The sequence below is a fragment of the Phyllopteryx taeniolatus genome, chromosome 10, assembly GCF_024500385.1.
Source record: "Phyllopteryx taeniolatus isolate TA_2022b chromosome 10, UOR_Ptae_1.2, whole genome shotgun sequence".
NCBI classification, from domain to species: domain Eukaryota; kingdom Metazoa; phylum Chordata; class Actinopteri; order Syngnathiformes; family Syngnathidae; genus Phyllopteryx; species Phyllopteryx taeniolatus.
Genome location: NC_084511.1, coordinates 16,892,581 through 16,903,003, shown reverse-complemented (window position 1 = coordinate 16,903,003; position 10,423 = coordinate 16,892,581). Strand labels below are relative to the sequence as shown.

At 42.1% G+C, this 10,423-nt stretch overlaps 1 protein-coding gene across 4 annotated transcripts in view; it reads right to left on the bottom strand.

Annotated features, from left to right (window-relative positions):
* Positions 1-407: 407 nt before the first annotated feature.
* Positions 408-10,423, bottom strand: part of ctnna1 (catenin (cadherin-associated protein), alpha 1) — a 102,012-nt gene continuing 91,996 nt past the window's right edge. For all 4 annotated transcript variants that reach the window (XM_061788672.1, XM_061788674.1, XM_061788673.1 and 1 more), the window contains 2 exons: positions 7,007-7,141; positions 408-1,971 (listed from right to left, as the gene is read on the bottom strand). In XM_061788672.1, the coding sequence (XP_061644656.1) occupies positions 1,681-1,971; positions 7,007-7,141 (426 nt within the window). In that variant the 3' untranslated portion in view covers positions 408-1,680. The remainder of the gene's footprint in view (positions 1,972-7,006; positions 7,142-10,423) is intronic.

The following is a 10,423-nucleotide window of genomic DNA, read 5'->3' as shown; positions in this document are numbered from 1 at the left end:
TTGATGTGGCAGCTTGCAAAATGTCCTCAAGCATCACCTAATTGTTGCTTAACAGCCGACCACAAGGGATACTGTGACCGATCACGACCAGCCATCTAACAACATTTCTGATCTGTATTATTGCGCAACCCCAAATCATGTGGAAGGAGGTGACAACCTTATGCAGCTGTAGACTGTTCCCTTCAGTATGTTCGGCACTACTTAAATGTGAACCTCTTATTTTCAGGATTCATCTGTTTGCAATGATTAGATTGTTTTGTGATGCATCCCTACTTTAGCTTCCTTCAACAACCACTCACTCCTGGTAAAAAGAATACTTCACTTCTAGGTTTTATCTTAGCTTAACTTTTTACAACACTATCAAGCAAGCACAATGAAGCTTGGAATCAATTCAGTCGAGAAAACAGTTATTGGAGAGGATGGTTTTATTCAACTGTTTGTCTAGATAGAAAGCAGGTACATGAATTCAGTATAGTGTTCACTAACAGGTCAGCTATAAAGGAAAAAAAAATATCCACAGCAAAGTTGTTCTCTCTATTCCAAAATCAAATACAGCAAAAGACAGAGGAAATAAAAACTTAAGCCTTTGAGATATTGGCTGTGCATGGCAAAAAAAAAAAAAAAAAAAACCCTCAAAAGTGAGCACATACATGCCCATCTGGGATTAGTTCACTGATGCCAATCAGGCAAAACAGAATTTGAATGGGAAACTAAACCAGGACAATTGCAAAAAGCCTCACAATGTCATCAAAAAGCTGTTAGATCAAGTAACAATTTCAAGGTTTTAACACACTGTGAGTTGGAGGCTTGAAAAAGTTGACCATTTAGAGTCTGGACTAGAATAGAATAGAAAACAAGCCGCATTAGGGAGGAAATCTCCCCGTCTCTTTACATGCATTCTTCCCAGGCTGAGGAGAGAAAAGTATTGATACCTCAAAATTTGGACCCATTCTTAGGTTGTGGCGGTTGGTCTCAGTGACAGTAAATGAAGCTTGTCAGCTCTGCAGAGAACAGGTGTACTTCACTGATTGTTTGGCCCACTGGGTTTTATAAGACTTCATCAATAAGTCTCAAATGCTCAGAGCTGGACTGAGAAGGGGGTGGAGGGCATATCCGTGCGGCTTAAACGTGTCTTTACAAAAAAAACAAAAACAAACAAAACAAAAAAAAAACAAAAAAATCAACAGAGCGAGACAGACATCTGTCATCAAGTGTGAACAGCTACAACTATATAATACTAACTTTGGTTTGTTACAGGTGGGCCATGTCACATCAAATCTCACATATGCCCTGCAGGCTCCAAACAAATATTGCTCGAGTTGAAATAAGGCAGTTGGGAATTTGCATAGTTGATATCTGTGGTATAGATTACCAAACAATGAAAAAGACCAGAGAACCCCAGCATGGTAATAATACAACCTAAATGAGAATAGTCTGTTGAATTAAGTCATCCATACATAATAGAAAACAAATGTGAAAATACAAAACGCCTGTGTCCAATTGATCCCTTACTATTTTCCATACAAGACCGTATACAGCAATCTTATGGAATTGAGATAAGGCAGACATGTACATATACACCAATGGAAAGATTTCAATTTTCAAAAAAAAATATCTTAAAAGCTCTTTTTGATAAAATGCCAACCTTTATCTCTATATATAAACAAAATGAGGAAGGCTCTAGATACTATCCATTGCTTTGAACTCGCTCAGAGCCTGAACGGGGTTGACATGCTTCTTGTGAGAGGATCTCTTGACCCTGTTTGTTTGGCCATCATCCTGTTTCTCTCTCTTCACCAGAGGCTTCTTCTCAGGTGCCTTCATCCTCCAGGAAATGGCAGGCATATTGAGGGCCTCCATGCCCTTGTTCTTCTGGTACTTGGTGGAGGCGACGTACGATGCCTTCACAGTAGACACCACGGTGTTCATCAGATTTTTTGCGGCCTGAATGAGGGACATGGCGCTGTCCAACTGTTAATGTGATAGAGAGAGGTGTAAAAATGGTTAGCCTCGGTGATATGAGGAAAAGGGCTTCATTGTTTGGAACCTAGAATCGACAACCTTTTCATGTTTTGACATAAACATATGCAAGGAATTGGAGAATAGAGAAAAAGGTCAGACTAATTTAATCTAAAAAATTTAAAAGCCTCCGAGACATTGGTGACACTTATGCTAAGTGTTGAAAGCCCAGCTCTGCTGAAAGGGAAAAGGGTTTAAAAACAGGTTGACTGGCAAGTGGCTAATTAATGCTTTAACAACCTTGCAAACATTGCACATCTTGAAAACAGGATTAGCATGTGGGAAGCATCTGTTTTCTCCATCATACAAAGCAAACTACCTTTATTAGTCAACACAAACCAGTGGTAATTCAACAAAAATCATATACAAACGGAAAATTATAAAAACATTAACTGCATTACAAGGTACCCATGCAACGAAATGTAAGTACAGTGGAACGTCCAAAATCAAATGCTCTAAAATTGGAAAAATTTAAAGTTAACCCAAATTGTCTAGAAAATACAGTGAAACCACGATTTATGATGCCTCAATGTTCAAACTATTCCATTTACGAATCATAGACCAAATCATAGGTCGAACCTTGCGGTTTTATTCATCCATTTTGTGCTGGGCAGGAGGTCTATCACTCTCAGCCACTCCAGCGTTGCTCGCTACTTTGCTTATAGTGTGTCATTTCGTTTCTTTTTGTTTTTAATTTTCACTCAATATGGGTCCAAGAAAAAGCAACAGACAAGTGTAGCATGAGGGAGGGACTCACTGTGGACTCAAGACGATTTGTAAGGAGTATATCAATGGCACACACATAAAGCTTGCTCGCAAGTATAGTACAGTATGGAAGAAAGAAGTTCCCAATTGCCACTATTGTGGAAAAAATATGTTTTTTTTGCTGCTGACATGGCCAAGGGAGTGAAGTATCTTGGGAACGACAGAGAAACCTCTGGACCAAGTCAAAAAGCTGTTGCTCGTTTGGATGAATGGAAAACAACTAGCGTGTGATAACATTTCGGAGACTATCATTTGCGAAAAGGTGAGGCACTTACATGCTGAATTGTTGTCAAGAGAAGAACCTGCAAGCCAAAAAGTCAGGGTAAAGTGGGTTTCTTTTTTTATTCTTCATAACTGTCGGAACCTAGTTGTTAAAAGAAGGGGTTTTGTGATTTACAACTGGTTATTAACAGCAGATGGGCTCGTGACACGGTTTGGGTGCGTGTTGGCAGGTCAACTGAATTTCAACGAGGACGACAGTTATGCTTGTTGTTGTCATCTAGGTTAATGAGATTTTTGATCGATCATGTTTGTCATGTTTGATATACAGTACTGTACTGTATAGGTTTGTTAGGGGGTTGAAAATCATGAAGGAAGCCACCAAACCGGACACCCTCTACGCTTTGGCTGCGCCTAGAAATTCTGTCCATAAATGTTAAACAGAATTGGTGACAAAGGGCAGCCTTGGCACAGTCCAACCCTCACGGGAAACAAGTCAGACTTACTGCCGGATATGGGGACCAAACTCTGACTCCGGTCGTACAGGGACCGAACAGCCCGTATCAGGGGTTTGGTACCCCATACTCCCGAAGCACCCCCCCCACAGGACCCCCCGAGGGACACGTTCGAACGCCTTCTCCAAGTCCAGAAAACACATGTAGACTGGTTGGGTGAACTCCCATGCACCCTCGAGGAGCCTGCCAAGGGTGTAGAGCTGGTCCACTGTTTCACAGCCAGGAAGAAAACCACACTGCTCCTCCTGAATATGAGATTCAACTTCCCGACGGACCGTCCTCTCCAGCACCCCTGAATAGACCTTACCAGGCTGAGGAGTGTGATCCCCTTGTAGTTGGAACACACCCTCCGATCCCCCACCACCACCCCAGTCTGCCAATCCAGAGGCACTGTCCCCGATGTCCACGCGATGTTGCAGAGGCGTGTTAACCAGGACAGCCCTACAACATCCAGAGCCTTGAGGAACTCCGGGCGAATCTCAACCACCCCCGGGGCTTTGCCACCGAGGAGCTTTTTAACCACCTTTGTGACCTCAACCCCAGAGATAGGAGAGCCCGCCTCAGAGAACCCAGACTCTGCTCCCTCATGGGAAGGCGTGTCGGGGGAATTGAGGAGGTCTTCGAAGTATTCTCCCCACCGGCTCACAACGTCCCGAGTCAAGGTCAGCAGCGCCCCATCCCCACTATACACAGTGTTGATGGTACACTGCTTCCCTCTCCTGAGACGCCGGATGGTGGACCAGAATTTTCTCAAAGCCATCCGGAAGTCTTTCTCCATGGCCTCACCGAACTCCTCCCATTCCCGAGTTTTTGCTTCAGCGACCACCAAAGCTGCATTCCGCTTGGCCAGCCGGTGGTACCCATCAGCTGCCTCAGGAGTCCCACAGGCCAAAAAGGCCCGATAGGACTCCTTCAGCTTCACGGCATCCCTCACCGTTGGTGTACACCAACGGGTTCAGGGATTGCCGCCACGACAGGCACCAACCACCTTACGGCCACAGCTCCGGTCGGCCGCCTCAGCAATGGAGGCGCGGAACATGGTCCACTCTCACTCGATGTCCCCCGCCTCCACCGGAACATGAGCAAAGTTCTGTTGGAGGTGGGAGTTGAAACTCCTTCTGACAGGGGATTCCGCCAGACGTTCCCAGCAGACCCTCACAATACGATTTGAATAAGGGGTCTTTGAGCCGTGCTTTGTCTGGTCCCTCACCTAGGACCCGTTTGCCATGGGTGACCCTGCCAGGGGCATAAAGCCCCAGACAATTTATCTCCTACGATCATTGGGACACACAAACCCCCCCACCACGATAAGGTGACGGCTCAAGGAGGGGCCTTTTTGATTACTCAATTTATTATTTTAATACACAGGAGAGGACACGCACACTGACAAAAAAAAAAAAATCATGTTTTTTGTTTTTTTTTTAGGAGAAGAGGGCTAAATTTAAATTTAAAATACATTTTAATCATGTGGAACCGATGTACATGTTCAAATGAAGTAAATTCAAAGGACTTTTTTTCAGTGCATGTGCTGGAGTCACGAAGCGATTGTGAGGGCAATAGGCGGCATAAATGATCGCCTCGATCAATTAATAGGTGTCCTCACAAGTATCAGTCGTTCATTAAATACACTGGTTAAATGAATTCTCAGTCTTTGCATCAATTGCATTGTTGAAATCAAATGTTGCCGGGCATGAATTGTTCATCAGTGCTAATTATTAATGTGTCTCTGGTGTGCAGATTTATGAGAACAGTTTCCCAGCATCACCTCTAAGTGTCGCCAAAGCACCAAAAGCTGCAGAAACGTACATACGCCAGCCATGCAGTTGGCGTGAGGCACCGCACATTTCCACGGTCATGTCACTCTTGATACATCTGAACTTTGCCGTGAAAAAGAACGGACGCCACCTTTTGTACATGAGGCCCTGCCCCAAGTGGAGGAGTTCAAGTATCTTAGGGTCTTGTTCACGAGTGAGGCAGGCAGATCGGTGCAGCGTTTGCAGTGATGCAGACTTTGTATCGGTCCGTTGTGGTGAAGAATGAGCTAAGCAAAGGCGAAGCTCTCAATTTGTCGGTTGATCTACATTCCTACCCTCGCCTCACGAGCTGTGGGTCGTGACCAAAAGAACAAGATCCTGGATACAATCGGACGAAATGAGTTTCCTCCAAAGGGTGTCCAAGCTCAACTCCTTAGAGAGAGAAGGTGAGAAGCTTGGTCATCCGGTAGGGGCTCAGAGTAGAGCCACAGCTCCTCCGCATTGAGAGGAGCCAGATGAGGTAGCTTGGGCATCTGATTCGGATGCCTCCCTGGTGAGGTGTTCCGGGCACGTCCCGCCGGGAGGAGACCCCGGGGATGACCCAGTACACGCTGGAGAGACTATGCTTCCTAGCTGGCCTGGGAATGCATTGTGATCCCCCCCAAAGAGCTGGATGAAGTGACTGGGCAGAGGGAATTCTGGGCTTCCCTGCTAAAGCTACTGCCTCCGCAACCTGACCTCGGATAAGCGTTAGAAAAATGGGTCGATAGCTGAATGGACAATGACAGAAAATTATAAACAAATACCTCTTTCTTTTTGTTTGTTTCTTGCTGATGCACATGATGATTCGCCACAGTGTGATACCGCTGCAGTATAGCGCCAAATACTGGCAAGAACTCACTCCATGTCAGATTTATCGGTTGCTGGTATCGGCAGCCTTTAGGAGTACCCGCTACATTGAAATCAGGCCGTATTGGCCCAATACTGATACCTAATATCGGTACTCACCCATCCCTAGGTGTAATGATAACGGTAGAGAAGGAAATGGAACGTATGACAACACAGGAAAACGGACAGCTGATCATTATATCATATACAATTAAATTTGAATTATAAACTACACAATATAGCAATCCCTGTAAAATAATACGAAGTGATATAATTATTATTTTTTTTTTTCCACTTGTTACTGAAAAATTGCCTGTAGAGTTAAACAGGTGAGAGATTGAATCAAACAGATTAACTGCCAGTCCTCCATGTTATGGACATTTGAAAATGAGTTAACAGACTTAAGTTATGGAAAATATTTTTTAGAACCACTATTTTCAGAAACTAACTGATGTATTCTAATGCATTGTAAATCTACTGATTTCATGTGACAGGAGCTGAGGCAACCGAGTGACGCTTTATCAACCCGCTGTTTTGTTTACATGTGCGCCACAACACAATACTTGTCCATGCGATGAGTGGCATTTGAAAATCTTTCACTGAATGATTTCAGTCTTCCTCTTTCCCAGGATTCAGTCGGTTACCTTAGAGACTTCCACACTCAACTTCTCCCTCCTCTCAGGAGTTGTCAAAACATTTCACCAACGGTTAGGCTTATTTCATGTCATTTAACATCCTTTTAAACTGCTCTGCAACTCTTCAGTTACTTTGGTGGCTGGGCACATTGGAGAGAGTAAATTATAGATGGTTCCCTAGTGTCCATGATTAAAATGATGGTGAACTTACCCCTGAAACAACCAGCTCTCCTCCCAGATTCTGAACCTCAGCCTTGACTTTGCTGCAGATGTTGAGCTGGTGGCAATACAAGGCAATACGCTGCAGGTAGGCGAGCAGGTCCTGCTTACAGGTTGAGTCAGGGCACTGCAAGACAAAGACTATGTTAACAAGTCTGCTACATTTAAATGTATGTATAGTACAAAAAAGGACTGTTGATGAGGGATGTCCAGAGCTGACCACGTGATCGAAAATCGGGGTCGGTCATGTGATTTTCAGCTGATCTCGATCGGGTGAAAAGGATCGGTTTTATTAATTTGCTGCCATTTTAAATGGAAACAGTAATACCTTCATTTTATATTACTTGATGTAACTTTTCTATTTTTTTTAGTACGTGTATGTGTCTGTGAAAGAGACACACGCTACGTGTGTGTGTGCGAGTCCCACACAGACACAGTATGCCTTGATTTTATTGCCCCGTTGCATGCACCACGCTCATTAAAAACAAAGCCACCAGACTGACCGCCCACCCTCAGCGCAAGCTGAAAGACACCGTACTTCTAAATAAGCAAATTTATTTATATAGCACATTTCTTACACAAGGTAATTCAATATGCTTTACATGATTAAAAACAACAGCGGACAAACATTTAAAACAAAGAAAAAGACAAATATAATAAAACAGTGTACAGTGCAAGAAAGCTCATTTAAAAGTGGAAACTCTCTAAAAAGCATGACAAAAACGTTTTTAACCTGGACTTAACATTCACACTTGGGGCTGACATCAGTTCTGTTAGCAACTTATTCCCTTTGTGTGCAGCATAACCTCTAAATGCTGCTTCACCATGTTTGCTTTGGACTTTTGTGCTCCACTATTTGACCTGAGTCTGTATATCTTAAGAGTCCTGCTGGCTTTATATTCCATGAGTATTTCTTGTATGCAGGATCTAAATCATTTAGTGATTTATAGGCCAGTAGCAGAAATTTAAAATCTATTCTAAAACGGACTGAGAGTAAGTGTAGAGAATTTAGAATTGGAGTTTTATGTTCTGACGTCTTTGTTCTTGCCAGAACCAGAGCTGCAGCATTCTGAATGAACACACACACACACACACATTCAGTGCTGTGAAAAAACATTGACCCCCCCCCTCCCCGAAAATTCTTATATTTTTGCAGTTTCCCCCGCGTTAATGTATAACATCAAACATGTAAATAGACATAACCCAAGTGAAGTTAAAATACTTTAAAAAAAAAAAAATACATTAAAAACAAAATAAAATAAAAAAAAAATGGTGATTTAATTTAAGAGGGAAAAGCTATTCAAAGTTACCTGGCCCTGTGGGAAAAAGTAATTAGCCTCTTTGTTAAATAATGAATTGCTAATCAATTTTGTTAATTTTCACTGAATCATACCCAAGCCTGATTACCTCCAGACCTGTTCAATCAAGAAATCACAAACAGAATCTGTCCCGACAAAATCAAGTGGGACAAAAGATCTAAAAAAGCTGCAACAAAATGACACGATCATGTGAAATTCCAGAACAGTCGCGTAATAAAGTAATTGACATTATCAGTCTGGAAAGGGTTACAAAAGCAATTTATAAAGCTTTAGGATTCCAGCAAACCATACGGAGAGCAATTATCCTCAAGTGGAGAAAACATGGAACAGTGGTGAACCTTCCCAGGAGTGGCCGGCCAACAAAGATTACCCCAAGAGAACAGCAATGACTCATCCAGTGGGTCCACAAAGGAACTCTGACAACTTCGAGAACTGCAGGCCTCCCTTGCCTCAGTAAGGTCAGTGTTCCTGACACAACAATAAGGAAGAGACTGGGCAAAAATGGCATCGATGGCAGAGTTCCTAGGTGAAAACCACTGCTGACCAAAAAAAACAAAGGCTTGTCTTTCTTTTGTAAAAAAAAAAACCCACCAGATTCCCAGACAGTTGAGCTTTTTAGAAGGTGTATCTCTCGTTACAACTGGCGTAAATGTAGGGGGCCATTACTTCTTCACACAGCACCAGGTAAATTTGAATTGGTTTTTTTCCCCTAAATAATTGAAATTACCATGTAAAAACAACCATGTAAAAATTACCATGTAAAAACAACATTTTAAGTCGACTTGGGTTATATTTGTCTGGCATTTTGACTCCACTCCCGAATGAGCATAAGAGCTTCAAGCCGTGTTGCCACTCCGCTCCGTGCTGTACAGCTTCGGGCCGAGGCAGCTGGCTTTACCTGGTTGAATCTGAAAATAGTTTTTAATTTATTAAACGTATTTGTGTCCATCAAGGCGAAATTCAAGTCCCACTCCAATATATGCACCACACAAAGAGCGAAATCACACGCATGCAAAGATGGATTTAGCATGAAAGCAGTGCGCAAAGTGTGCTGCATCACTTGAGCTGGGACAATGGGAGTGATTCCTTGTTCATGAGTACGTCGACAGTAGCCAGAAAACAGACTAGCATCTCTTTATACATTTTTGTCCATAGTGGGACTTGAAGCAGTATTCTCCAACACCAAAACCTGAGTCATTATAGAGCTACTTTGAAGGTAGCATATCTGTATAATCTCAGCGATTAAGCCATGCAAATCTAAGTACACACAGTGAAACGGTGAATTGCTCGTTAAATCAATGGTTCCTTTGATCGCGCCAGTTACTTGGAGAACCTTGGCCCTTCTAGAGCTAATACATAACGCTGCATTTAAAAAAAAAAAAAAAAAAAAAGGACCCGCCACACTTTTTTTAAGACAAAGTCCAAAGCTAAAAGAAGCAAGCAAAGACTTGAAAGTCTATCACTTTCCCTGCAAGTTTTAATTTACAACTAAAATCTACTGTGTTACAGGCTACATTTAAGTAAAATTTGTTGAAAAAACATGGTTAGAAGTTAAAATATCAGTAAAGAGTTGTTACTCAAGTGTGTCATTTGAGAGAAACATGTTCAGTAAAAAGGTTTTAAACAATATTTGATTAAAATTAAAAAAAATCCTCACAACTGCAAGACAATGGCATTATTGGTGAGTACTCAAATGTTAAGTACTTGGAATTGTACTCAGTTTGAAAAAGTGGTATCAGTGCATCCCTAGTTTAAACTATGAATATAGGCAATTTGGGGGTGGGGGTTCAATTGCGTTTTTTTTTTTCTGTATTCACTGGTTGGTGAGTTATTGTCACCTAAGTGTGAATTATTGGCAAGTGTGGAAGAGTATATTTTTCATATATTAAATCACAGTTTTTTCTCTAGGTGCTATAAAGTGGTCAACGCTATGACCATGGACTGTGTTGTGGCAAAATGACAAAATATAGTCTATATACTCTTTTGTTGTATTTTCCCATAGTTTACTTAAATTGTTCTTTGTTCTTGTGTGACTTTTTAGCTTAATTGTTTCTTCCCTTCTGTCATCCTGTCTCTGTGGTTGTACCAAC